This window comes from Lagenorhynchus albirostris, chromosome 4 (assembly GCF_949774975.1).
Source record: "Lagenorhynchus albirostris chromosome 4, mLagAlb1.1, whole genome shotgun sequence".
NCBI lineage: Eukaryota > Metazoa > Chordata > Mammalia > Artiodactyla > Delphinidae > Lagenorhynchus > Lagenorhynchus albirostris.
Genome location: NC_083098.1, coordinates 96,374,957 through 96,400,226, shown reverse-complemented (window position 1 = coordinate 96,400,226; position 25,270 = coordinate 96,374,957). Strand labels below are relative to the sequence as shown.

Sequence of the window (25,270 nt, the reverse complement as noted above, 5' to 3'; positions counted from 1 at the left end):
AGTTCCTAGGTGCTGCTGTAAAAAGTTGAGCACAAGAACCTTTCTTATCATCTTTTGTTTCTGGTTTTCCTGGTGGGTTTCTAAATACAATAAAAAGAATGAGTCAACTTTTATTGAGGGCCTATAAATTGCCAAATACTGGGTTGAGTGTCTTATGCAAATTATGTCATGTAATCCAAACATATTTTAAGAGGTAAGTACTAGTATTGGCGTCCTCATTTTTCAGATGAGGAGACTGAAGCCTGGAGAAGTCGACTAACTTGTCCAAAGTTACCAAAGCTGGCAAACGGCTGAGCCAAGCTTAGAATCCAGCTTGGTAGGTCACAAAAGCAAGATCCCTACTCACTCTGCTCCACCTACCTCCTGATTAACCGGCAGCCAGTTGTCTTAATAGGTACCTTGCCACCATGGGTAGAGACCTCTTTTACGCAACTGCCTTAAGCTATGATACTTCCTTTTACCTAATTCTCCCATAAATTGTTAAACTCTTAAGTCCAAATGGGCAAGTTATATGGTCCCATAATCGGTTACAGTCTTTTAAAGTCCATCTACATTATTCATCTCTCGTTTTATTAATTCAGCCAATGAACGTTTACAATTCTATTCTGTGCATCTACTAGGTCTATGTTACAAACAGCTATATAGGATTGCATAGGTACAATTTCCATTTAAAAGATGTGGTCCATTTATTTAAAACTAAAATTTTCTCCCCCCTAAGAATTATACTCAACATTTTTCTTTGATTTTCTTCATTCCATCCCAAATTAAAATGTTACTAACAACTTCCAGGAGGCAACAAGAGACTCACTCTATCAGCGCTCCATCAAGGAATGAACAGAGATGAGTTTCCAATGCGGGAAAACTCTCAGTGAGAGGATTTGAGATTGAATTTAAGGGCAGTTCCTCAGCAGAGGTTGACGCCTCTTCCAAGGCATCAACACAGAAGCCAGTGGGATCCACGGATGAAACTGTGAAACCCAGACCATTGGTTATGAGCTAATGCCTATCCCTTTGGGCACACGGGCAGGCTGGCTGCCCCTGGTAGGGGGGCACATGCCTTCACTTGCTGAGCTGTGGCAAAGGAGCCCACCTACCCCCTCGCCCAGAGCTAAGGCAGTCCCATCTCCTGGCTCCTGGAAGCCCACACCTCCGCCCTCTCCAGGCTTCTGAGAGGCAGCAGCTTGGATCTGCTGTTACTTACTCTCCATCCCAAGAGGTAGGTGCTAAAAACAACACCTTAACTAAACACATGGAGTTTGCTCCTCTGTTTTGTTTTTAAGCCCTAAAGAAATACCTGCTTGTTGTAAAAAAAAAAAAAAAAAAAATCAAATAATATAGATTTGTATAAAACAAAAACAGAAGTCCTCTCTCTCCCAAACCTTCTTTAATAGTGAAGATAAACTGTTGAAAGCTTGGTGTATATATACTTCCAGACTTTTCCTTGGCATAGACAATAATTCATTACACCTCTATCTGCCTATATACATATACATTTTCTTTCCAAAAAGCCGCTATAGGTTTGGACTCTCAACTTTTTTTCCCTTATGAGTGTAATTTTTTATCAAACTACATTTGATTTACAATATTGTGTTAGTTTCAGGTGTCGAGCAAAATGACTCATATATACATATTCTTTTTCAGATTCTTTTCCTTTATAGGTTATTACAAGATATTGAGTATAGTTCCCTATGCTAGACAATAAATCGTTGTTGTTTGTCAACTTTCTTTTTTAAATTAACCACATACCACGAATACCTGTCCACAGCAGTCAGAAGCTCATTCTTCCTAAAGTTTCAATAGCATTGCATTCTATAGCAGTGCCGTTCTTCCAACCGGTTCTCTATTTTTAGACTTGGGTTGCTTCCACTGCTTTTGTTATAACCAGCAACACAGCAATGAACATCCTCGAGCACTTCCCTCTGCTCATCTGTTGGGATGTTATCTGAATAATCACCCTCTTTTCCACCAGGAGGCCGGGGATCTCCTTTTGGATTCTCCCTTTGCATAGCTGAGAGAAAAATTCCATCCTACCCAACCATTAGACAGGATAAGAACCTTCTCCGCTAGATTTGGTGTGTACTGCAGTACTCAGACGGAGTCGCAAAGTAAATCCTACTCCTACTTATTCATATATTTACTTTTAAATACATACTCATCTCCGATACCCCTCTGTGCACACTCTGAGCAAAGCAACGTTAACAGTTTGTTAACGATTCATTCCAGCCTTACCTGCTCTGCCACATTCATCTTGCTGTGCAGTAGAAGCTAACACAACATTGTAAAGCAACTATACTACAATAAAAAATAATTTAAAAAAAAGAGCCATTTCACACAAAAAATAAAATAAAATAGGCATTAAAAAAATATCTAATATGATGAGTTTTGCCTGAGTACCCACAGACATGGGCTTTGGGGGCTCAGAGGAGAAAAGAGCCTCCAAGCCAGATGGAGGTTCAAATGAAACACTTGCCCTGCTGACCTCTGGCACAGAATCCCAGCAATCATTACTGTGATCGCCCAGGTAGGAGGGCGATCCTTTACAAAGTTCAAATCCTTAGCAAACACACAAAAACACTTTGCAGACTGAAACAGAGGCAGGTTGAAAAACCTTCATTATTTCTTTTACCTATTAAAATTCTTAACTCCCCCCAGACATTACCAATCAGTATTTTCTCTGCAAGAGAATCTAGACAATTTTCTGCACTAGTGAGTATAATAATAAAATAATAATGCTTCTAAAGGAAAACCACTCGTTTTGCACATTCTTTAAAGTCTGAATTCCAAATGAGGCACAACATCAAAGCTCTGATGTCACTGGTGGTATTGTAAAACTGGCGATTTAAAAATCCATTTAATGAAACTGTTAATTTCACCCAACTGGTTTAGCATATGCATTTTTTCTAGTAGATCTATAACTAAAAAACATGCCTTATTTATGGAGATTAATGGAGTAACGAAAACCAAACAAACAAAATAGAAGTAGGAGCCATTTTCCCGTTTTTCTTTCTTCCAGAAAGAAAGCTAAGGAAGCTAAGGAAACAAAGGCACCACCACCATTAACTCTTAATCTCCCCGAGTAGCACAGCGTTGTTTATTTTGCTCTTTTTTCCTTTTTCCAGCAATACCACAAGGTCACCATTTGTGCGCTCATCATTGGTTTCTGTTTGTTTGTTTTGTTTTTTTTAATTTTTGGCTGCATTGGGTTTTCGTTGCTGAGAGTGGGCTTTCTCTAGTTGCGGCGAGCGGTGGCTACTCTTCGCTGTGGTGTGCGAGCTTCTCATTGTGGTGGCTTCTTTTGTTGTGGAGCACGGGCTCTAGGCTCACAGGCTTCAGTAGTTGTGGCACGCAGGCTCAGTAGTTGTGGTGCACAGGCTTAGTTGCTCCGCCGCATGTGGGATCTTCCCGGACCAGGGCTCGAACCTGTGTGCCCTGCATTGGCAGGCAGATTCTTAACCACTGCGCCACCAGGGAAGCCCACACTCATCATTAAAAGAGGCAAAAAGCAGAAAATGAGAAGGTAGTCACCTACTGAAGGAACCAGAGCTGCCTCTGAGGGAGAATTTGGGAGAAGAAAGGCAGACTTATTCCTTATGAGGGGAATGAGACAACAACAGGAAAGTTATTTTTAGTTTCAAGCTTCCAAAAGGTGTAATGCATCCAGGGAAGAAGTTTGAAAAGGGAAAAAAATGTGAAAGGAGAAAATATCATTTACCCAGAAAAGGAAAGATCTTCACCAAGTTTACTGATTTAAAAAAACATAGCACATCCTTCATTTGCATTCTCATTTGATGAGCTCCACTGGGTTCCCGAGACTCAAAGAAGTGGCTTATTTCTCTCTCAAAAGTAAACTACTTGTACTTTTCTGTCCTGTGCACATTGTCTGGTTTTATACATGTAACTTCTCTCCCTCCCTCCCCCTCGCCCCCTCCCTCCTTCCCTCTCCCTCTTTCTCTCTCTCCGTGGATTTTTTTAAAAAACTATAAAGATGATTTCTTGAATTAAAAAAAATAAGATAAAGGTCCTTTAATGAACAACAGTGAGCATAGCTCTCAAAGGACACAGGATCCTGGCGTTACTAAATAACCCCATTGTGTTTCTACCATTTCCATGCTCTGCGTTTTAGTCTCCAAATAAACATGGCAATTGTTGGCAAAAATAAGAAGAGTTAGAAATGTGGTATAGACACACAATGGAATATTATTCAACCTTAAAGAGGAAGGAGATTCTGACAGATGCTATAACATGCATGAACCTTGAAGACCTTACACTAAGTGAGATAAGCCAGTCGTGCAAAGACAAATACTGTATGATTGCACTCATATCAGGTATCTAGAAGAGTCAAGTTCATAGACACAGAAAGTAGAATGGTGGTCACTAGGGACTGGGGGTGGGGGCAGGGTGGGGAGTTGTGGTTTAATGAGTACAGAGTTTCAGTTTTGCAAGATAAGAAAGTTCTAGAATCTGTTGTGCAACAATGTGAACGTACTTAATGCTACTGAAGGGTACACCTAAAAATGGTGATGATGGAGAATTTTAAATTACATGCATTTTACCACAAATTTTTTTTTAAATTACAGTCCTTAAAGAGGGAGGGTGTAAATATCTGGGGATTCTCTTTTGCAGTAGAAAAATAGAGCTCAATCTTTTGGGAACAACTAGAAGGTGGTGACCACTCCTGAACTCACTGGGCAGAATGCAGAGGACACTCCTACTGGTTGTAAGCTTCCGACTCTGCACTCCCTGCACCGTTCTCATGGCTCCTTTGAAGTACGTCGTTGGCTCAGAGGGAGAGCAGATGATCCATCTAAAATCACACAGTGTCAGGGGAAAACGCTGCCGTCTGAAGCGTGCACGTGCAGCAGCCTGGCAGTAGAGTTGGCTGTACATGTGAGGAGAGGCTGCCAAGAAAGGGGTGAGTCTGTCGCAAAGAACCAGAAATTACAGGCCATTGTCTCATGCTGTCATATATATATTTTTTAATGCCAGGAAAAAAATAATTCCACCAATTAATTCCCTTTGTGGGAGCGATGGGAGCTGACGTTTTTCTTTGCATTTAACCTAAGTCACTCTCATTCAAAACATGGCCCCATCTTTGTCCTATCCTGGGCCACTTGGTCAACACTTGTCTAGTGAATGAATGAATGGAAGGTTGTGATACGAGTGACTTAAGTTACTCACACGGTTTCATTCCTTATCTCTGTTACTGCACCTACTCGGTTCCTACAGCAAGAATTCTAAGCAGCCAACATCTGATCCTTGAGTCTGTTCTTGTAGCTTATCTCAGATACAAGAAATGTAACATGATGAGGATGTTCTAGTAAAGTCTACTGGTCAACAGGACCAAACAGCTCAGGCCAGCAGCAGAAAACATGATGCAAACATAGTTCCTATTGACTAGAGTTGTCCAAAGCACTCCAAAGCCAGCTAGACACTCACAGCAGGATAAACTTGGATCAAAAGTTATGTGAGGAACCAGGAATAGATATATAGTCACACCAGTCTGACTACTCTTCTCTTTATAGGAGACCAGAGTAAAGATATGTAAATAATGTAATTTTTTTTGTCCCTCAATTTACAAAATCAAATTTTCTGCACTTCTCTCAGGATTGTTAGAAACTGGGCCCAATGTCTGACACCAATCTCTCTCCAGGGTTAACCACAGAGATTATCTAGTTAACTATGATGGCCCCAAGCAAGGGCAGTGTGCCAGGTAGAGACGAATTTTAATGGGTATAAGCCCTACCCCTGCAGGAGGCCCCCAGTCCCTATGGATAGGACAACGTGAACTAGAAAAATAGGGGGTGAAGGTAGAATGGGAGCCTGAGATTGGTACTGGAGATTTGCCTACCCTCCCTCCCCACCTGCTTCTGGGCCCCAGGAAATGGCAGGGAGAGGCGGAATGCAGGTGGCTGCATGCCCAGGGAGATAGGGGCCCCTCCGGGTATGCTCCCTGGCGCTGATCTAAGCCGACTTGGCACCAGAAGGACCTGACCGGCTGCTTGGGCACCAGCAGTGGGCCCTAAAGTGGCAAATCCGGCTCTGTGCCCCCTCTCCCCCCAGGCATGGGCCCCGGAAGCCTGACCAAGGGCAGCTGGACGCGTGTCTGTGCTGCAGTGTGACGACTCCCCAGCACTGCGGCCCATCAAGTGTCAAGGTTTGGGGGCTCATGATCTGGGTTAATTAGCTCCCTTTCTAGGCCTCCACAGATAATAAAATCATTCTGCATTCTTTAAAAGAAACTTCTGAGCAGTAAAAATAACACACAAACATTCTTTATTGAGAGTATTTGCTTGAAAAAGAATGTTTTGTGAAACTGATTCACTCCTTTTCCTAATCAGTAAAACTATATTTGAATATATCTGAAATCTCATAAAGCCAGTTTTGGGGTGACGTGGTCTTCGCCCGTTTAGCCTACACTTTCCAACATGCGTCGCCCTCTTTTGTTCACCTGTCTCAGGGGGCAGTTCCACCACCTCCCAGAAGACCCACGAAAACCCAACAATTGTCTCTTGCCTGGTAGTAATAGTGTAACACTTACACAGCGGTGATTCTCCACCGGGGGCGATTTGACCTCCCTGGCGACACTTGGGAATACCTGGAGACAATTTTTTTTTTTTTTTTTTTTGCGGTACGTGGGCCTCTCACTGTTGTGGCCGCTCCCGTTGCGGAGCACAGGCTCCGGACGCGCAAGGCTCAGTGGCCATGGCTCACGGGCCCAGCCACTCTGCAGCATGTGGGATCTTCCTGGACCGGGGCACGAACCCGTGTCCCCTGCATCGGCAGGCGGACTCTCAACCACTGCACCATCAGGGAAGCCCTGGAGACATTTTTAGTTGTCACCCTTGGGTGGAGGTTTATGGGAGGGGACAGAGTGCTGCTGGTATCTAGTTGGTAGAGAGCAGAAATGCAGCTAAACATCCTACAATACACAGGACAGATCCTTCACAACAACGAATTATCCAAAATGTCAGTAGTGCCAAGATTGAGAAATGCTGTTTACATAGAGTTTACTAAGTTCCCCTACTCTTCTAAGTGTCAATTCCTTAACCCAACACTACAAGAGAGGGACTATTGTCATCCCCGTTTTGCAGATGAGGAAACTGAGGCTCAGTGAAATGAAGTGGCTTGCCCAAGATCACACAGCTAGTAAGTGCTAAGTTAATATCAGAATCAGGTCACTTGGCTGCAGAGGCTATGCTGACACCTGACTCCACATGGCCTCCCTCTCCCGGATCCAGGCAGTGATGAAGTCCCTCAGAGCCAACCCCTTATATTCTTTGGCTCCGTCTACATCACTCTGTCCCATTCAGGCCTCCATCCTCTCCTCCCTGGGCCATGCAGTGGCCCCCCTGCTTCCAGCTCCACAGCACTCTAGTCTACCTCCCTCAGTCTCCCACTGCTGACAAGAGTGACCTCAAAAACCCAGATCTGATCACGCCTCTAGCCCCTGCTTGAAATCCTTCAACAGGTCCCTGTCACCTACAAGGTAAAGTTCAAACTTGTCAGGATGGAGTCTGAGCTCTAGTAAGGAGCCCTTTCATGTTGTTGGTGGGAATGTAAATTGGTGCAGCCACTATGAGAACAGTATGGAGGGTCCTTAAAAACTAAAAATAGAACTACCATATGGTCCTGCAACCCCACTCCTGGACATATATCTGGAGAAAACCATAATTCAAAAAGATACATGCACCCCAATGTTCACTGCAGCACTACTTACAATAGCCAAGACATGGAAGCAACCTAAATGTCCATCGACAGATGAATGGATAAAGAAGATGTGGTATCTATACACGCTGGAATACTACTCAGCCATAAAAAAAGAACAAAATAATGCCGTTTGCAGCAACATGGATGGACCTAGAGATTATCATACTAAGTGAAGTAAGCCAGACAGAGAAAGACAAATATGAGATATCACTTATATGTGGAATCTTAAAAAAAAGATACAAATGAACTTATTTACAAAACAGAAATAGACCCACAGACATAGAAAATAAACCTAGGGTTACCAAAGGGGAAAGGAAGGGGGAGGGATAAATTAGGAGTTTGGGATTAACATATACACACTACTATAAGTAAAATAGATAACCAACAAGGACCTACTATATAGCACAGGGAACTATATTCAATATCTTGTAATGAACTATAACAGAAAAGAATCTGAAAATATATATACATATATATAACTGAATCACTGTGCTGTATACCTGAAACTAACACAACATTGTAGATTAATTTTACTTCAATAAACAAATAATTAAAAAAAAAGAATAATCACTCTCCAGGCCTTCTCCAGCTTCTCAAATTCCTTGCACGTCATTAAAAATGACATGCTCTTCCCATCTCTCTGCCTCTACTCTGCCTGCAATACCTACCCCCACCTTGCTTATCTGGCAAACATCAATTGACCCTTCAAGAATCAATCCCAGTGTCACCTCCTCCAGGAAGCCTTCCTGGAGCCCCCTAGACTTCCAAGTAGAACTGAGCACTCCCTTCTTTGTGCCTTTGCCAGTTACTCCTATAGCTTTTATTTTTAAAAATGCATTACCATTTTTCTTTGCTTTCAAGTCGGTCCCTCAAGGGCAGAAACCTTGTACTATTTTACTTACCTCTGAAGTCCAGCCAAGTAACTGAGCAGTCACTCAGCAAATATCAAATGAACCAAAGATGAAATATCTTGTATGGTTTGAATTCTTTCAAGATGGGGTGAGGGTGAATCACTATCTGCAAAGAGACTCTATTCCACTGGACACTGCCATTTTTAGGAAGTTCTTATATGCAGCAGCAGTCAGTTTCTGCATTGCCTTGGTCCAAGGGTTTGGTCATATGCCCAGGAATACCGTGGGCTGCTGCTGACCGTTGAGATAGTTCTCATTACCCTCCTTCTCATTCCCTTCCCCAGGCTGAACACCTCCAGCTTCTCTTCTCTTCCTAACAGACACTGTTTCAAGATTCCTTGTAGTCTTACAGTATGTACTTAATTACTATGCAAACCTAAATCACAATGGACTTAAGCTGGACACATTTGCAAAATATACACAGATTCCTGAGACGCTGCTTAAAATGTACTTCAAATCAAAGGTCTCAAGTTCAAGGGCCTAAGGGCCCGGGCAGGTAAGATCCACGACTGAAGTTGGCAGGAGGTGCTCAACCAGAGGCAGGAAGGGTTGTGGATGGACAGAGCCTGCCTGTCCCAACCACACACCTCTGGGATTGCTGCCACTCAGGAACGGAGGCCCGGCATCGCCAGATCTTTGGATCTTCTGAGAAACGCTAGAAATTTGCATTTTCATAGAAGTTTTTAGATCCCTGTAACTAATTTTTTTAAAACTGAAAACAGTGTGTATGCCAAAGTAGCCACATTTGGGGGCCAGCTCTGGCTGTCAGCTGCCTGTTTGTGGCCTCGGTTTTAAATAAAGAATTGCTCAAGTGATTCCTAAATTTAAGTTTTTGTATTTAGGGTTGAAAAGGTGCACAGATACATTGAGTGGTGGACACATTAAGGGCAGAATTTAAATTTGAAATTAAGCTAGAACACTAGGGTTAAAAATAACTTCAAGGCATAAATCACTAAAGAGGGTGAGGGAAAGCAGAAAAACAGGGACCCTCCTAACCAGCGTCCAAAGGCGAGCGAGGCACAGACTCAATTACCTGTCACCAAACCCATCTCCAGCAAGGCCTGGAACAAGCTTCGGTGCTTGGCTTTCAGCTCCTTCTCCCAGAGGAGGGCTCTGCATGTCGAGGGCCGCCCGTACCTGAGCTTCAGGTCCAGGTAGGAATTCCGGAGGTCGCCTACAGGAAAGGGAAGCACGGGATACCATGACAGGGAAGCCTTGCCTCTCTAACTCCCTTCCTCTACGGGGAACTAGAAATAAGAGGTCAGACTTAGCATTACTGGACGTTGGTTTGGGTGCATCAGGGATTTGAAATTGGCTACGATGCCTCTGCCTCGAGGTCACAGATTCAAAGCCAAGTCCAAGGGAAATGTGCCAAAGTTGCTGATGGCTGTTGAATAATTCTACAGAATGAGCAGATGGCCTCGGACTGGTCCCCAGGAAGGCAATATCTAGGCCATTTTGTTGGCAGTGTGAGTCAACAAAGCACAGGGACCCCCCAGGGAGGAAAGGCAGTAGAAGATGTTAGGAGAATCTTCCCAATGCCACCAAACAGATCAGCATGTAAGACCGGCCTTCTGACTCTGGGTATCTCTCCTGAAATTACATCAGCTATCAAAATCAGTTTCTTTCCTGTTTGGGATATTACTATTCCTATATATCTTCCTCTCTTCTGACTGCATCATATTTTCTGGATGATTCAGCGGTGAGAGCAGCAGCTGGGAGACTAGTATAGCCTATTCTTAAATTAAATTGCAGAAGTGCTGCCTTTCTACACTTACCTATCACCATCTCTAATCACTTCCTATGACCATTTTATGTGAACCCTATCAGAATGGGGTATGTTCAACATGTATCCATTCCTCCATGGTCTGAAATGGGAAGCTCGGCTCTGGAGATGTTGAGATTATTTAGGCAGGACTGAAATACTCAATTTACTTTTGCTGATGGCAAAGGCCCCACAGGAATTTCTCTTCCAGAAAGAACATATGTGACTAACTCTAGTGCCACCATATCATGCAAGAAGATCTATAGCCAGAGAAATTTATAAGTGCTGGAACATTGGAAGACAAGACGGGATGAGTTTTATAACAGATACAAACTCCGTATGAATGAAAGGATGTCTGCAAATACGGGCAGGCACGGAAGCAGTCTATTTGAAATTCATTCCTTCTGTTGAAAAGTTACCAATGTCTTCCAGAATGAGTCAATTTCAAAGATTTAAAAACTAAAACCCAGCCCCAAACAACAAAGCCATTGTTCAACATTTCTGAAGGCTTATATGCAGATATTAATGGTCCAAGACAAAAGTGCACCGATGGGGAAACATTTCTAATGATTAATTTGTTTTCCAATTCATTTTTATTTTCTTAGACTGGCCTAAGATCCCATTATGGATGGGAATAATGCAATTTGAGGCTCAAAACACTCTCATTTATATTCTTAAACTAAATTACAGCTAGTTGAAGCCACGAGGCAGGTTTGGGTTCTTGCTGGCTGTTGGTCTTGGTGGGATCTAGGTGGAAGGCACACTATCATTTGCATCCATCTGGGGAGGTCATACTTGCCCCCATTGGTCAAGTCACATATGTTCTATTTCAACCCCCTTATGAAAGAAGCCAAGTGTGTTGCTACAAATGCCTGGAGCTAAAAATCGCTCTCCTGAAGTCAATACTTACATGCTTCTTGTCTCCTGTCCCCCTGCTGTACTGTGGATGTGTACACAGATACTATTTCTTGAACCTCTGCACACCTTTCATAATATAACTTGATATGTTCAGCAAGTTGCTTCTCAAGTAGGGGATTGAATATCTACAAAAAGGCAAGAAAACAGAATGAACAACAATTGTCATCAAACACCCATGGGTACCCATGAGGCTATGTTCAGGTGGATTTCTTTCTCCCATTGATAGCACCAGGTGGCTTGTTTGTACACAGATCATCTGCTTTGGATTCTCAAAGGAAGGGTGTTCCTAGTAATTCAAGGACACGCCAGCTCTGACTGCTTCCCTCTAGCTCCTTTTTGTGGCATCTTCTCCTCTGCAGAGCTTCTTAAGTGTTAGGATTTCCCAGAGACCAGGCCTTCATCCTCTTCCCTTCCCCGCCGCTATGTGCTATCCCCAGAAAATGACATTCATCTCCCCTGAGTTCCCAAAGGACCTCAAGTCTACCAGTACTGCACCTGCTGCCTGGAAGCCTCCTCTCCTTGTCTTCTGTTTAGAAGGTTCCTACTCAAGCTCCAAGAGCCAGATCTAAGGTCATCCCTTCAGGGCAGCCTCCCTAACAGCCTACCCCACCCTCATACATGTACCGATACAGAGGACCGCACCTCGGCACTGCCAAACACAGTGCTCACATCTTTATTAAAGCATGTACCCCATTCTTTCATGACTTATCTGTTTAAGACCCAGGCAAGGAGCTCCTCAAGATCAGAGACCTTATCTCAACTCAGTGGTTTTCAAAATACGGGTTATGACCCACTGGAGGGTTGTGAAATTAGTTCAGTGATTTGTAACCAGCAGTGATTTTGTTTTTTATAGAGCAGAACACAAAATACCAGAGTACACTGAACATAGCAAGAATCTGTGTCGTTAGTAAAATTCTTATTTCAGTTTTGTGTTTTATATATATATATATAAAAAATATATATGTATATATTATGTGTGTATGTATGTATATGTGCATTATATATGCTTACGTATGTACTGCTCATGCTATTAAATAGAGTTCTTATTGTGGACCACCTTCAGAAAAAAGTTTGAAAGCCACCACCTTAATTCATCTTGGATGCCTCAGCATCCTGCACAGAGCCTGGCACATAGTAGGTACTTAATAAGTATTGGCTGCACATAGTAGGTGCTTAATAAGTATTGGCTGCACGTGTGAATAAAAGAATTTCATTTTTTTCCTCTTATACAGGTATCTCAACAGGGGCTCTAAGATGACCTACGGGTGATAAGGTGCCCCATTTTTCCGAATTGACTTTGCCTAGTGACTCCTGCTTTTCCCAGAACAAATCCCACAAGGTCACAGGAATGAAAGAACGTTCCTTTTTTAGGTATCCGGTGATCTCCTTACCAAGGCACAAAAAGCAACCAGGGTGAAGCTTCCCTCATGGGGCAGCCCCCCTCTAATAGCCACCAGCCCTGCTGGAGCTGGCCTGGAGACTCCAACAATTCCATTCCATTTGTGGGTGGGTTTTGGACTTGAGAATTCAGTGCTGACTACAGAGCCCTCTATGATCTCCACCACCGCAGCCCACCCGCCCAGTGTAAGCCAAAGGCCCACGTTTCTGGAGAGAGCAGTAAGCAGAACCGAGAGTCCTATTTGCTGGACTGTCTCCTCTTTGATACTTTAAATAATAGCATATAAAAGAAGCTTTACCAAATAGCTAAGACTCTCTCCTTTCATTAGCTTAATCGCTGGATAGGCAACAGCCGGATAAAAATCGACTCTATAATTAAGCTACTAGTTATTAAAACAGAGGAAGTAAATGGTTTCCATTTTATGAGTACTAAATGAACCAAACGTTAACAAAAATCTATTATCACGTTTGCAGGGTGGAGGGGGAAGCCTCAATATTAATGATGTTTGGTGACAGAGCCGATGCGAGGTCCGGCTTAGATAAATCTTTTGTTTACACTGGACTGGTTCCACAGCCCTGAGCCACACGCCCATTACCCATAAGCATTCGAAAACCCCTTGGTCCCCTGGGCTCACCTGTGCAGGGTGCAGAGCATGGAGGCGATAGTACTTCAGGGGTCCAAAAAACCCTTCAATGCCGGCCACATACCTGCTCCCTCCAATAATGAAGTACCCAGCAGTGTCATTATAATGGAAATCCTCTCGGAAGCTAGAGAAGAACAAAGGGTTAAAAGAGTTCTGGGTTTGAACAGATTTTTTTTTTTTAAAGACTCTTTCTCCTTGACTTAAAACTCCAAATTTCTGCAAACCCTTCACTCTAGTTCTAGAAGATGAGACCATGGTGGGGTCAGGCAGACTTGGGCTTGGATCCCAACCCTGCTATTTACCAGCTGTGTGACTTTGGACCAGTTGCTTAACCTCTCTGAGACTGAGTCTTCTCATTAGTAAAATGATAATTCCTTTCTTACTGGATTGATAAGAGGTTTAAGTAAACACGTACAGCACCTAGCAGCACCTGGCCCACCATAAGTACCTTTTTTTCCTTTTCATTTATTTTTTATTTGACTCTTTATTTTATATTGGAGTATAGTTGACTAACAATGTGGTGTTAGTTTCAGGTGTACAACAAAGTGATTCAGTTATACATATACATGTATCTATTCTTTTTCAAATTCTTCTCCCGGTTGTTACAGAATATTGAGCAGAGGTCCCTGTGTTATATAGTAGGTCCTTGTTGTTATCCATTTTAAAGATAGCAGTGTGTACACGTCAATCCCAAACTCCCTAGCTACCTCCCTACCCTTCCCCTCTGGTAATCCTAAATTCCACCATAAGTGCTTAATATGTGCCACCTATTGATATTGGTGAAATTGTTTAGCATCATTGGAATTATTTGGAATTGCTGATTTTAATTGGAAGTATTTTGCTGTAAAAGGAAAAAAAGAAAACTTGTTGCGTAGATAGAAGGTGGATGCGGAGGAAAATAAAAACATACCCTATTAGATAAGAACTGAGGTCAAATTCAGAGTTAGGAGAAGGAGGCCACAGCAAGGTCAAAGGGCTTGGCCAAAGATAAGCGGTCAGCACAGGTGATTTGTTGGAAGTCCACTTTGTCCTGAAAGACTTAAAGGATCAGGAAGGAAAATGGAGGGAAAAAATGGGTCAGCATGAATAAAATGCACAAGTTGTTCCTGGCAGCATTATTTACATCCACCAAAGACTGAAAAAGTTTAGGTGTCTGTCAGTGAGGACTGGTACCCACATCCATCCAATGGGCCCTGGACATCTCTACAGCTTAAAAAAGGACAAAGGGCTCTGTGTACTGACCTGGAATAATCTCTAAAATACATTGTTCAGTGAAAAAATAAAAATGAAAGAGCAGAACAATAAATATATTTTTATCCAAGAAAGAGGAGAATGGATTTTTTTTTTGTATTTGCATTAAAAAAAACTCTGGAGGTATATATAAGAAACTAATAAAAGTCTTTCCACATGGCATGGGGGTTAGGGGATGGAGTGGATGGAGGCAGAGCTGGAAGCAAGACATCTAACTGTAGACCTTTTCACATTGTTTTGGTTTTGTATACGATGTGCATTTATTACCTATTTAGAAAGTAAAATAGGAATGCGCGGACAAGGTGCCATCAGAGCATATGTGAACAGCAAGGGCAGATCAAGATAGGCATCAAGTGAGAAGCAGGCAAAGACAAAAAGAGCCAGGGAGCACAGAGGGCAGAGGGCAGCAGAAGGGAAGAACACAGCATGTCAGGCAGCCCGCCAGGAGCCCGGCAGCCTCAAGAGCGATGGACCAGGGTGACACGGATGGGACAGAGCAGCCACCAGTGGTTGGGTCGGAGAAACCAGGCAACCGGGGGTCATCCCAGGAGAGAGGATGGGCTGTTAGGCAGAAACCCAACCCTGGGCAGGTGCTCCCGGCTGGAAGGAAGTCAAAAAGGTGAAGAAATGGACACTCTGACAACATCAACCGATGGCGGCAAGAGGGAACACTTAGAAATCAGCTTTCTACAAAGGCAACTAACGTGGAAAAGAAATGCTTTATTTCTTGCTATTTCTTTTTCTGGAATCTCAGGCTTGAAGGGCACTAAGGTGACGGTCTCTTCTCTTTTTTTTTTTACGTGGGACCACAAAGTAATTATCTCTGAGAGCTGTGAATTGATTAAATTTTTCAAGACCTTCGAAAGATTTGAACATTCCAACTACCCTCATGAAGTATTACCCAGCACTCAGGGGACACAAAGCAATGCTTCTGCAGTAGAAGCTCTCATAATAGAACTCTGCTCAATCAACTCACCAGCTCACCTCACGGCTCATCCCTACAACACGCTGGATGCTTGCCAGCTGGAGGTTCCTCTCTGGAGGCTTCTTCTCATTTTTTTTTTTATTTGAAAAAAATGTTTTTATACTTTTTGGCTGCACCGTCTGGCTTGTGGGATCTTAGTTCCTCGACCAGGGATCGAACCCGGGCCCCTTGCAGTGGCAGCACGGAGTCTTAACCACTGGACCGACAGGGAATTCCCTGTCTTCTCATTTTTAAATGGAGATAAAAATAGTACCTATCTACAGGGTTGTTGGGAAAATTTATTTAATATTTAAACAAAGCATTTAGAAGAGTGCCTGGCACATAGTAGGTACCACAGCAGGCACCATAGCTGTTAACTACAGTTATTATTATTAACCTAGTCCAACTTGGACTTCTGCTGCCATTTTTTTAAATTAAATTTATTTATTTATTTTTGGCTGCATTGGGTATTCGTTGTAGCATGCGGGCTTCTCATCGTGGTGGCTTCTCTTGTTGCTGAGCATGGGCTCTAGGCACGTGGGCTTCAGTAGTTGTGGCGCATGGGCTTAGTTGCTGTGTGGCATGTGGGATCTTTCTGGACCAGGGATCGAACCTGTGTCCCCTGTATTGGCAGGCGGATTCTTAACCACCGTGCCACCAGAGAAGTCCCTGCTGCCATTTTTTGAGTTGCATGCTTACGGAAGATGTGTTTGCTCCCAAACCTGTCAATTGCCAACTGTATGGTCATTGTACCCATACAATGTAATTCAATCTTATGTGATTCAATAAAATAGGGATGGAGAAGAGATGTTCATTCTTTAAAAATTAAGTTGAATATTTTCGGTAGACTCAGTAAAGAATGGTTACTAAAAAAATTATTGTGGAATTAGGACAGTTGGAAAAAGAAAATGAAGAAATCTAGATGGATTTGGGGCTCTGATAGTTTCACCGGTGTCTTTGTTTTCTTTTCATTTGGGAGAAATAGAAATTGGGTACCGTTTATGCAAGAAAGATCACAGGGAACTCCAATCAGTAGACCCATATTCAAAGGCAAGGCTCTAGCTAGATAGATTGGCAAATTAATGTACATTTCCATATTTTAAATTAAAATAAAATATTTACACACTTTTTTTTATAGATCTTTGCTTTAACTGAATTCTCAACTAATCAATAAATTACTTGGTCCCTATGGTAGTAGATTGCAATTTTCTATCGTCATTATAATACAACTAACATCTCTCCAGCTCGGTCTCCCTCCACATCAGCGCCTCCACATTTTTCTCCTCTAAAATTCTCAGTGGCTGCACCAAGACTGCAAGAGATTCCTTGCACTGTGCGTTGTTTGATGGTCATCAATTTTGCTGACGTAAGAGCTGAGCTAGACAGTTCAAAAGCCCAAGCCGGTCCCTTCCGCAAGCCTCAGACAAGCTGGCAAACTATCTTTACTCTTATCTGGATGTGGGAGAGTGCCCCGGTTTATTACTGTGGAGGACCCAGCAGCGGGGAAGGATTGCCTGCCTCTGTCTTTAACTAGGCCTCACTCAGAATTAGGGAACAGTTTTGGCTCATGGGTTCTTTTTTTTTTGGCCACACCACATGGCAGGGACATGTGGGATCTTAGTTCCCTGACCAGGAACCAAACCCGGGCCCCCTGCAGTGGAAGCACGGAGTCTTAACCCCTGGACCGCCAGGAAAGTCCCTGCTCCTGGGTTCTTCAGCAGGGGAATTGAAAGCCTCAAAACAGCTGTCCCTCCCACCCCTTAAAGTAATCTCATCTTAAGCGTCACTTCCTCAGGGCCTGGTCTAAATGCTGGTTCCTTTGGGATCCTCTCAAGCCAACCTATTTAGTTCCTTCCCTGCATTCATCATAATCTGTAATTTTAAATTTATTTGTGAATGTATTTGTTTAAGATCTTTCTTCCCCCCACTAGATTTTTTAGTTCCATGAAGGCAGGGATGGACTGTATTCTTGTTTTTCATCGTTTTATTCCCAGAGTCCAGCACTGTGTCAGGCATGTGGTAAATGTGTTGGGTGAATGAATATATGCTGGATGGATGGATGGATGGACAGATGAATGAATTCGACACTAGACAAGTCTGCAGTTGTTACTGCAGCCTTTCATGCGGTGCAGCACTGAACTTCTGAGCGCTTAATTACTGATCTTCGTACACCACTGTTGCGGGATAACAGCTATCATTATGTTTATTTTACAAGAACAAATAAAAAGGAGGATTAAGAGGCTTTCCTTGGAACACCTATAACCATCTACAATATTTGATGTTTAGTTTACTACCTTGGCCCATTCTGAAATCTCTCTGGTGACTGAGATTCCTAATAGCTAACCACTGGAATCCCAGGTGGGCCCAACATTAATTCTTTAGTTGTTCTATTGATGGAGGGGGTCCCAGGAAAGGCAGCTGAGATGGTGGTAAGGGGAAGTCTTGCGCCTGGGGACTGCTCGTATTACCAGGTAAGAAATCATTTCAAAGCCTTCACCAGGTTGTTGAATTGGTACGTGCCTGAAAATCAGTCCTGAATTCTGGAATCTTAAGGATCATACTGACTCCATCTTTACTTAAAATTTTGCAATTTTGTTCATCATGGATTCTTTACATTAATCTTGATTTTTAAAAATACTGTATTAAATGTTATTTATCATGACTATCGTTATGAGCTGAACTGTGTCCCCCCCCAAATTCATATGTGTAAGTCTGAACCCCCAGTACCTCAGAATGTGACCTTATTTGGATATAGGGTCATTGCTGATATAATTAGTTAAGATGAGATCATACTGGAATAGGGTGGGCCCTTAATCCAATATGACTGGTATCCTTATAAAAAGGGGAAATTTGGACAAAGACAGACACTCACACAGGGAAAATGCCACGTGAAGTTTGGCATTATGCTGCCACAAGCCAAGGAACTATTAGAAGCTGGAGAGAAGCTTAGAACAGATCTTTCCCTAGAGCCTCCAGAGGGAGCATAGCTCTGCTGACACCTTGCTCTTGGACCTCTAGCCTCTAGAACGGCGAGGCAATATATTTCTGTTGTTTAAGTCACTCAGTTTGCGGTACTGTGTTCCAGCAGCCTTGGCAAACTAATGGAATGACTAAGTTTTGTTGGTGTCTCCTTACATTTTATGCGGAAGGTGCCTCCCTTGCCTCACCTATTCCCAGCCCTGGATCTTACTGTGATTCGCTCCGCTCATGTCAGCATCTACACTTCTGGGATTTAAGAGGAAAGGAAGCCCTTACATAGAAAATGAAAAAAAAGCTTATGAAATTCAATTGGTTGTCCAAAGTGTCTGAGGTTGCATGTGGGTGTCAGGGGAGAAAGGGCAGGTATTATTTTAGACCTCACATCCTGAAATGCAAACCCTTAATTTCTGGGGAAGAACAGGGCACTCGAAGAGATTTCTAAAGGGGCCACACATCCGCTGTTTCTCCAAAGCAAACTCCCAGGCCTTTCCTATCCTCAAACTCCTCATAGAAGATCCCATGGCCGCTGGTTATATAACAAAACGCGTATCTGTTGAATTCTTCCTCACTGGTCTAAATCCACCTGGTGCACTTAAGACTTCTAAGGCCTCAGCCTCCGTGCTTCAATATAGCTATCAAGTCACCCCCTGACTTTCTCTTTGCAGGCTAAGGAATAACATTGCTTTCGCCTTTCGCTGTAACTGTAATCCTTTAATCCAGTCATGAAAATAAGAATTGTTCTATGTGCCCAGAGCCTAAAAGAAATTGTTTGACTTCAATGTAAACAGAAATGGTAGGGGAAAAAAAAAGTAGAGCGTATGTCCCCTACTCTGCTGTCATCACCCCTCTTTGCTTTCCTTTCTTTAATAATTGGTTTCCAAGAAAATCGGGACTGTGTGGAGACTGAGTGAACGGAGCCTGCTTGGAGAGACGGTGTTTGGCTAAGCGTAGTGAAATGACTAAAGGATGAAGGAATGAACCTCCCCCCCATCTCCCAGCCAAAGTGCCCAACAGTCCTGATACATTTTTTTTTATACTTTTTTGTTTTGGGCGGCACCGTGCAGCATGCGGGGTCTTAGTTCCCCGACCAGGAATTGATCCCGTGCCCCCCGCGCTGGATGTGTGGAGTCCTAACCACTGGACTGCCAGGGAAGTCCCCTGATATATTTTTTTAAATTATACATAGGAAGCTGCTAATTTTTGTTTCTGTTCTTTACTTATTCTTAAGCATTTGAATTTGCACATAGACATAGACATTATATATATTGAGATATATATAAAATCTAGCTATGGTGAGATATCCCGAGTTCCTAAAGGAGAGCTCATGCCCCATGTTTCTGACACTATGTGACCCACTCTTAAACAGGGATGTAGAAGCAAATTAAAAATATAGGACAAATGAGGAAAAAGACCCAATTCTCAGTTTCTGTAACTCTTGTAGGGAATCGTTATATAAGATTGAAAAGTTATCCCAATATCAATAGTTGCATACATTTCAAATTTACGTTATAAACATAAATATGAAGGCTGTCTCCTTTTATGTTTTATACTAGGCCAAACTTACCAAACCCTCTCAATAAGCAACATTAATACTTTTGTTTTTCCGAATCCTTTGTAGAAGATCATTTTCAAAGAAAACAAATTATAAAGTGTCGTGAAAGGAAGAATTTACAGTGAGATCTGGAAAGAGAACTAGTTTCTCTTGCTTGGGAAAAAAAAAAAGGTTGTGGGGAAAACATGGAGAGTTTTTGTACACTTAAAAAGGAAAAAAAATAGTACAAAGATTAGCCACAGTCCATGCTTGAAAAAACTGAATCAGACAGGGTGGGAATAACTTCAGGGTTGAGGGCTAACATATGAAGGTTCCTTAACCCTCATCCAGCAAATTTTGAATCAAAAGAAAAATCACACTTACCTAATGGTCTGATTATGGTAGTCTTTCAAATCCTGTCCAGTGCTGGTGGTTACTACTATCTATGTTGGGAGAGATACACAAGGATCAGTTATGCCTCAAGACCCCACATCATAAATACAGTCCTGGATATGAGTTACTCGTAAAATAGGCTTCATAGTCTTTCACCTGATCAGTTTCTGCAAAAAATAAAAGGAGCAGTTTACTAGCCCTGTGTATATTTCGAGACTTAAGACACTTAATTTCTCCAAATGACTTTTTTAAAAATAAATTTATTTATTTATTTTGGGCTGAATTGGGTCTTCATTGCTGAGTGGGCTTTATCTAGTTGTGGCGAGCAGTGGTTTCTCTTGTTGTGGAGCATGGGCTCTAGGCGTGCGGGCTTCAGTAGTTGTGGCACGGGGGCTCAGTAGTTGTGGCACGTGGGCTCTAGAGTGCAGGCTCAGTAGTTGTGGAGCACGGGCTTAGTTGCTCCGCGGCATGTGGGATCTTCCTGGACCAGGGCTCGAACCCGTGTCCCTGGCATTGGCAGGAGGATTCTTAACCACTGCATCACAAGGGAAGTCCTGACTTTTTTTTAAAGAAGTATTTCGGTCATTTTATTTTTATTTATTTATTTAAAAGAATTTTTTTGGCCACACTGTACGGCATGCGGAATCTTAGTTCCCGACCAGGGATCAAACCCATGCCCCCTGCAGTGGAAGCTCCGAGTCTTAACCACTGGTCCACCAGGAAAGTCCCTCCAAATGACTTAATGTGATAAAAATATCTATAATGCAGTTTTCCCCAGTGGGCTGTAGACACTTCCACACTACCAGCCGAAGGTTCATTTGGTGTATTCGTGCTTGAAAGCTTGTTGCATAAAAAGACAAGGAAATGTGTAAGATACTACAAGGAGTTCTTGGAATTTGTCTCTGATTCCAGGAGAGCCTTAGGGGGAAAAACAAGACAGGAGATGAATGTTCTTCATGCACTGTGGCTTTCCAACCTCTCTCCCTCAGCACTGAGAACTGTCGCTGTCATTTCAATGGTGACAATGTTTTCGTTGCAAATGTTGTTAGCTGCCGTGTATTCTTCTCGTGTCTGGGACTACAACATAAGCCCCTGGGGTTAAGGGGCTCCCTTTATTCCCCCCAATGCTAGCGCAGAGCAAGTGTTCAGAAAACACATTCTGACTTAATTAGATTGTCAAAGATGTGGCTCTAACACCATGTCTGTGAAAGAAAAGGTAACCCATAAAATCCAACCCAATTCAGCCATATAGAGCATGTTGGTTCAGCGAAGAAAATGACTCAGACCAGTTGTTTCTGTAAACCAACCATTTACTTTAAGCCAATGTGTCCATTTAGTCAAAGCAATGAATATAGTAGTCTCACCACAGAGCTGGATTTTGTGTAGAAAAACAATAAGTACTATTCTGGAACCTATGTGATCAGAGAGACCAGATGGGATGGAAAGACGAAAGGGCAAATGGCAAAAGTTTACTAAAAAAAAATCTACTTCTTTTTTCTTTCCACTGCATCTGGTCTTCCTAATTCTTCTCTCCTGTTTCACCCGATCACGTACTCTGCCATTAAATTCATCTCTTTAATTAAAGAACTACTTTGATTTACTTTTCTGCTCCGAAAGCTTCGATGACGCTGTGCTGCCTTGCAACTAGTAATTTAAATTCCATGATATTCAAGATTCTCCACATTCTCGCCCTAAAGACATTTTTTTCTTCTATTAGCGTTCTATAGGCAGTGAATTTCTACTCCAAACTGGTTTATCTGCCAACCTCCAGTGATGTGCTAAAGTACCCCCTCCCTGCTTCTCCATTTAAACTCTGCCCATTCGTAGGAACCTTCTTTATGAAACCTCCCCTGAGCACCCCAGGGTGAAGTGCGGTCTCTCTTCCGTGAATCAATACGAACCATTTGGCAATTAAGCTCGCCTTATGACACCCCTCACCTGCTTAATACGACTTCCATAAATAGTCTGTGAGCTCCTTGAGCACAGTGCCTTGTATACAGCTGGTGCAAAATAAGATCTGTGATTTGCTCTCATGATTTGATACCTAAGTGACACGTGGTACTGAGCTGACCTTAAGAGAAAGCTATGCCACCATAATCCTCATGCAAATGAGAAGCTAAAACATGGACCACAGCGATGTCGCCTAATAGCATTAAGGAAACAAACATACAAAAACTTCCAGCTAACTAACATCTTACAGCCTCTCCTCAGGAAAGCTACAAGGACTGACTTGATTTCTTTTCTCTTCAGAAAAAGGAAATGTGATAGACCTGACCGCCAAGGGAAGTCTGTGTATTATCTAATACACAAGACAAGCAAAAAGTCTTTTCCAGTTTTGTTATCGGAAAGTTACACATCAATAAGAAAAGCTGATGAGAGGGCTTCCCTGGTGGCGCAGTGGTTGGGAGTCCGCCTGCCGATGCAGGGGACGCGGGTTCGTGCCCCGGTCCGGGAGGATCCCACATGCCGCGGAGCGGCTGGGCCCTTGAGCCATGGCCGCTGAGCCTGCGCATCCGGAGCCTGTGCTCCGCAACGGGAGAGGCCGCAGCGGTGAGAGGCCCGCGTACCGCAAAAACAAAACAAAACAAAACAAAAGAAAAGCTGATGAGAAAATAAAGTAACCAGAAGAAAGTAGCATCCTGACATCGTATATATGAAGAAATGGAATTATCTTCAATTATAGCAATGTCACTATGTCACTAATTAACAATGATCACAGAACATGTGTCATGCCAGAGAGTTTTTCTATCATACACAATGCATTAGTGGCTGCAGGAATCTTCCTCCAAGAGTTACCGTCAGAAGCCAAGCTCTCAAACATCCACATTGCTGGTGCCATAATCCATAGAATCTGCGTTATGAAAGCTTGAAGCTATTATGCGCAGTGTCTTATAGTACAGAGTAGTTAAAGAACCTCCATCTCACCGGAATTATCCCTTAGGTTTGTTGGTTCTTATTTGTCGGTTTAATGCCAAGCATAAGCAATTGTTTTAACTGCCCAAAACAGTCAAACCATTTCTTGGCTGAACTAACCAATCCATTTCCTGTAAAAAAGTTGTAGATTTGCTAACACTATATAAATATGGCGAAGGCTGTCTTAACATTTATCTCCCCAAAGCCTATCTCGCTAGGAGAAAAGGCTTCAATTGCTCAGATAATTGTGGTTGTGTAGCTGGCTATATTCTTTACTCATTCACAATAGAGTCGAAAGAAGCACTTTAAAAGTTAATTAAATGGGATAGAATTCTTATGATTTAAATTTCCAACGATAAAAATTTGATTTAAAAAGTGTTATGGTTGTAAAAGTTTATCAGATACCACAAATTTGTTTTTGCAGGTTTCCTAGCTCCCTGACTTTACAGCAATGCTTAAAGTTAAGTGATGATGTTGATATGAATCACGGTGGAGCGAGCTTTCAGTACCTGGCCACCATTAAAAGAGATATCCAGGCGAAACCACTCCTTCAAGGGTATGGTGAATTTCGTTTTTACAGCAAGGTCTTCTCCTTTGACAAGATGCATTTGAATATGCAAGTGGCCTAAAAGGAAAATGAAAGCTTGTGAAAACGACAGAAAATACTTAGGAGTGAATGAAGTGGCTATATCTTTTTGACGACTGTCCTAAAAAGCTATAGGACTAGATCACATTCCTTCTTCCTTTAAATAAAAGCAAAGCAAAGCAAAACAAACAAAACACATATGTGCATTCATCTGTATATGTTTGTTTTAATCTTCCAGAAAACAAGTTTAACTTGAATCCCATATTTGGAAACCATCATTCTCATTGAATTGCCACGTTGACAACATTCCTTATTCTAGACAGACGTATCTGCCAGTAGACAGAGCATAAGAAAGCTACACTATCGTTCTAAAGGTTCTGTTTCATACTTACCCTCTTCAGTAAGAAATACAGAAGGCGTGCCGTACATCTCGTTAGAATCAACAAAATACAGAATCCCACAGAGATTGGCCTTGCAATAATGGAGTAAATAAAGCCACAGTGAAACAGTAAACCTATAAGAGTGAGGAGAAAAAAAATTCTGCAGACTGATATCATGCAAGAGCAGGTAATTACAGTTAACAATGACGGAGTAAATTGCTTTCTTTCCAATGAAGGGATGAATTTGCCTTCGTGTTCATCATGGGAGATCAGCTTGCAAAGCTTGATTTTTGAGACAAAGGAGGTAGTTACAGTAACTGCAAAAGACAGGAGTTAAGCGTCGTTGCGCAAAACTAGCAGACATTGTACCTTGCGCCAAAAACCCTTCCTGTGTCTTTCTGAGCTTCGCACAGGCCCACCATTTGAATCCTTGATTAAGGCTTATAAAGCCAGACACAGAATAAAAATCTGGATTTTAATAAGAGGTGACTTGATAAGAAGCTGTTCTAATTTCAATGATTTAAAAAAAAACATAATTAGGGCCTTTTGAGCAATTTTGTTTCTTTCAAAGATAAAAGCTCTAAGGCAGAAAAATGCCATAATTTGCAAATGGCATCACTATATGCTAATCAGGACACACAGATACAATTTTAATGCCCATATTAGGTTATTCAGTATCACAGTTCTGGCTGACCAATGTGGATCAACTACTCTCATTGTTCCATTTCTGGACTAGGGCTATTTTAGTTGAAAAAATATTGTCCATCTGTGATTTGTGGAGTGAGGATAAAATAACAGTGGTCAACTTAACTAGGACACATTTAGCCAAGCTATGTGATCCACCAATCATTCAGCAAATATTTGCTGTCAGAACATTTGCTAGATGCCACACATTGTGCTAGTGACCAGCAGTTCAAAGATAAGCTGGGA

At 42.3% G+C, this 25,270-nt stretch overlaps 1 protein-coding gene across 7 annotated transcripts in view; it reads right to left on the bottom strand.

Annotated features, from left to right (window-relative positions):
* Positions 1 to 25,270, bottom strand: part of SEL1L3 (SEL1L family member 3) — a 97,662-nt gene that overhangs the window by 48,779 nt on the left and 23,613 nt on the right. For 6 of the 7 annotated variants that reach the window (XR_009540369.1, XM_060148398.1, XM_060148397.1 and 3 more), the window contains exons 4-9: positions 24,353 to 24,474; positions 23,884 to 23,999; positions 20,453 to 20,511; positions 13,335 to 13,467; positions 11,294 to 11,426; positions 9,652 to 9,792 (exon numbers count right to left, since the gene is read on the bottom strand). Coding sequence is in view for 6 of the 7 variants with exons in the window: in XM_060148398.1 (XP_060004381.1) it covers positions 9,652 to 9,792; positions 11,294 to 11,426; positions 13,335 to 13,467; positions 20,453 to 20,511; positions 23,884 to 23,999; positions 24,353 to 24,474 (704 nt within the window). In the remaining variant the exon portion in view is untranslated. The remainder of the gene's footprint in view (positions 1 to 9,651; positions 9,793 to 11,293; positions 11,427 to 13,334; positions 13,468 to 20,452; positions 20,512 to 23,883; positions 24,000 to 24,352; positions 24,475 to 25,270) is intronic. The other variant, XM_060148399.1, reaches the window with a different exon arrangement.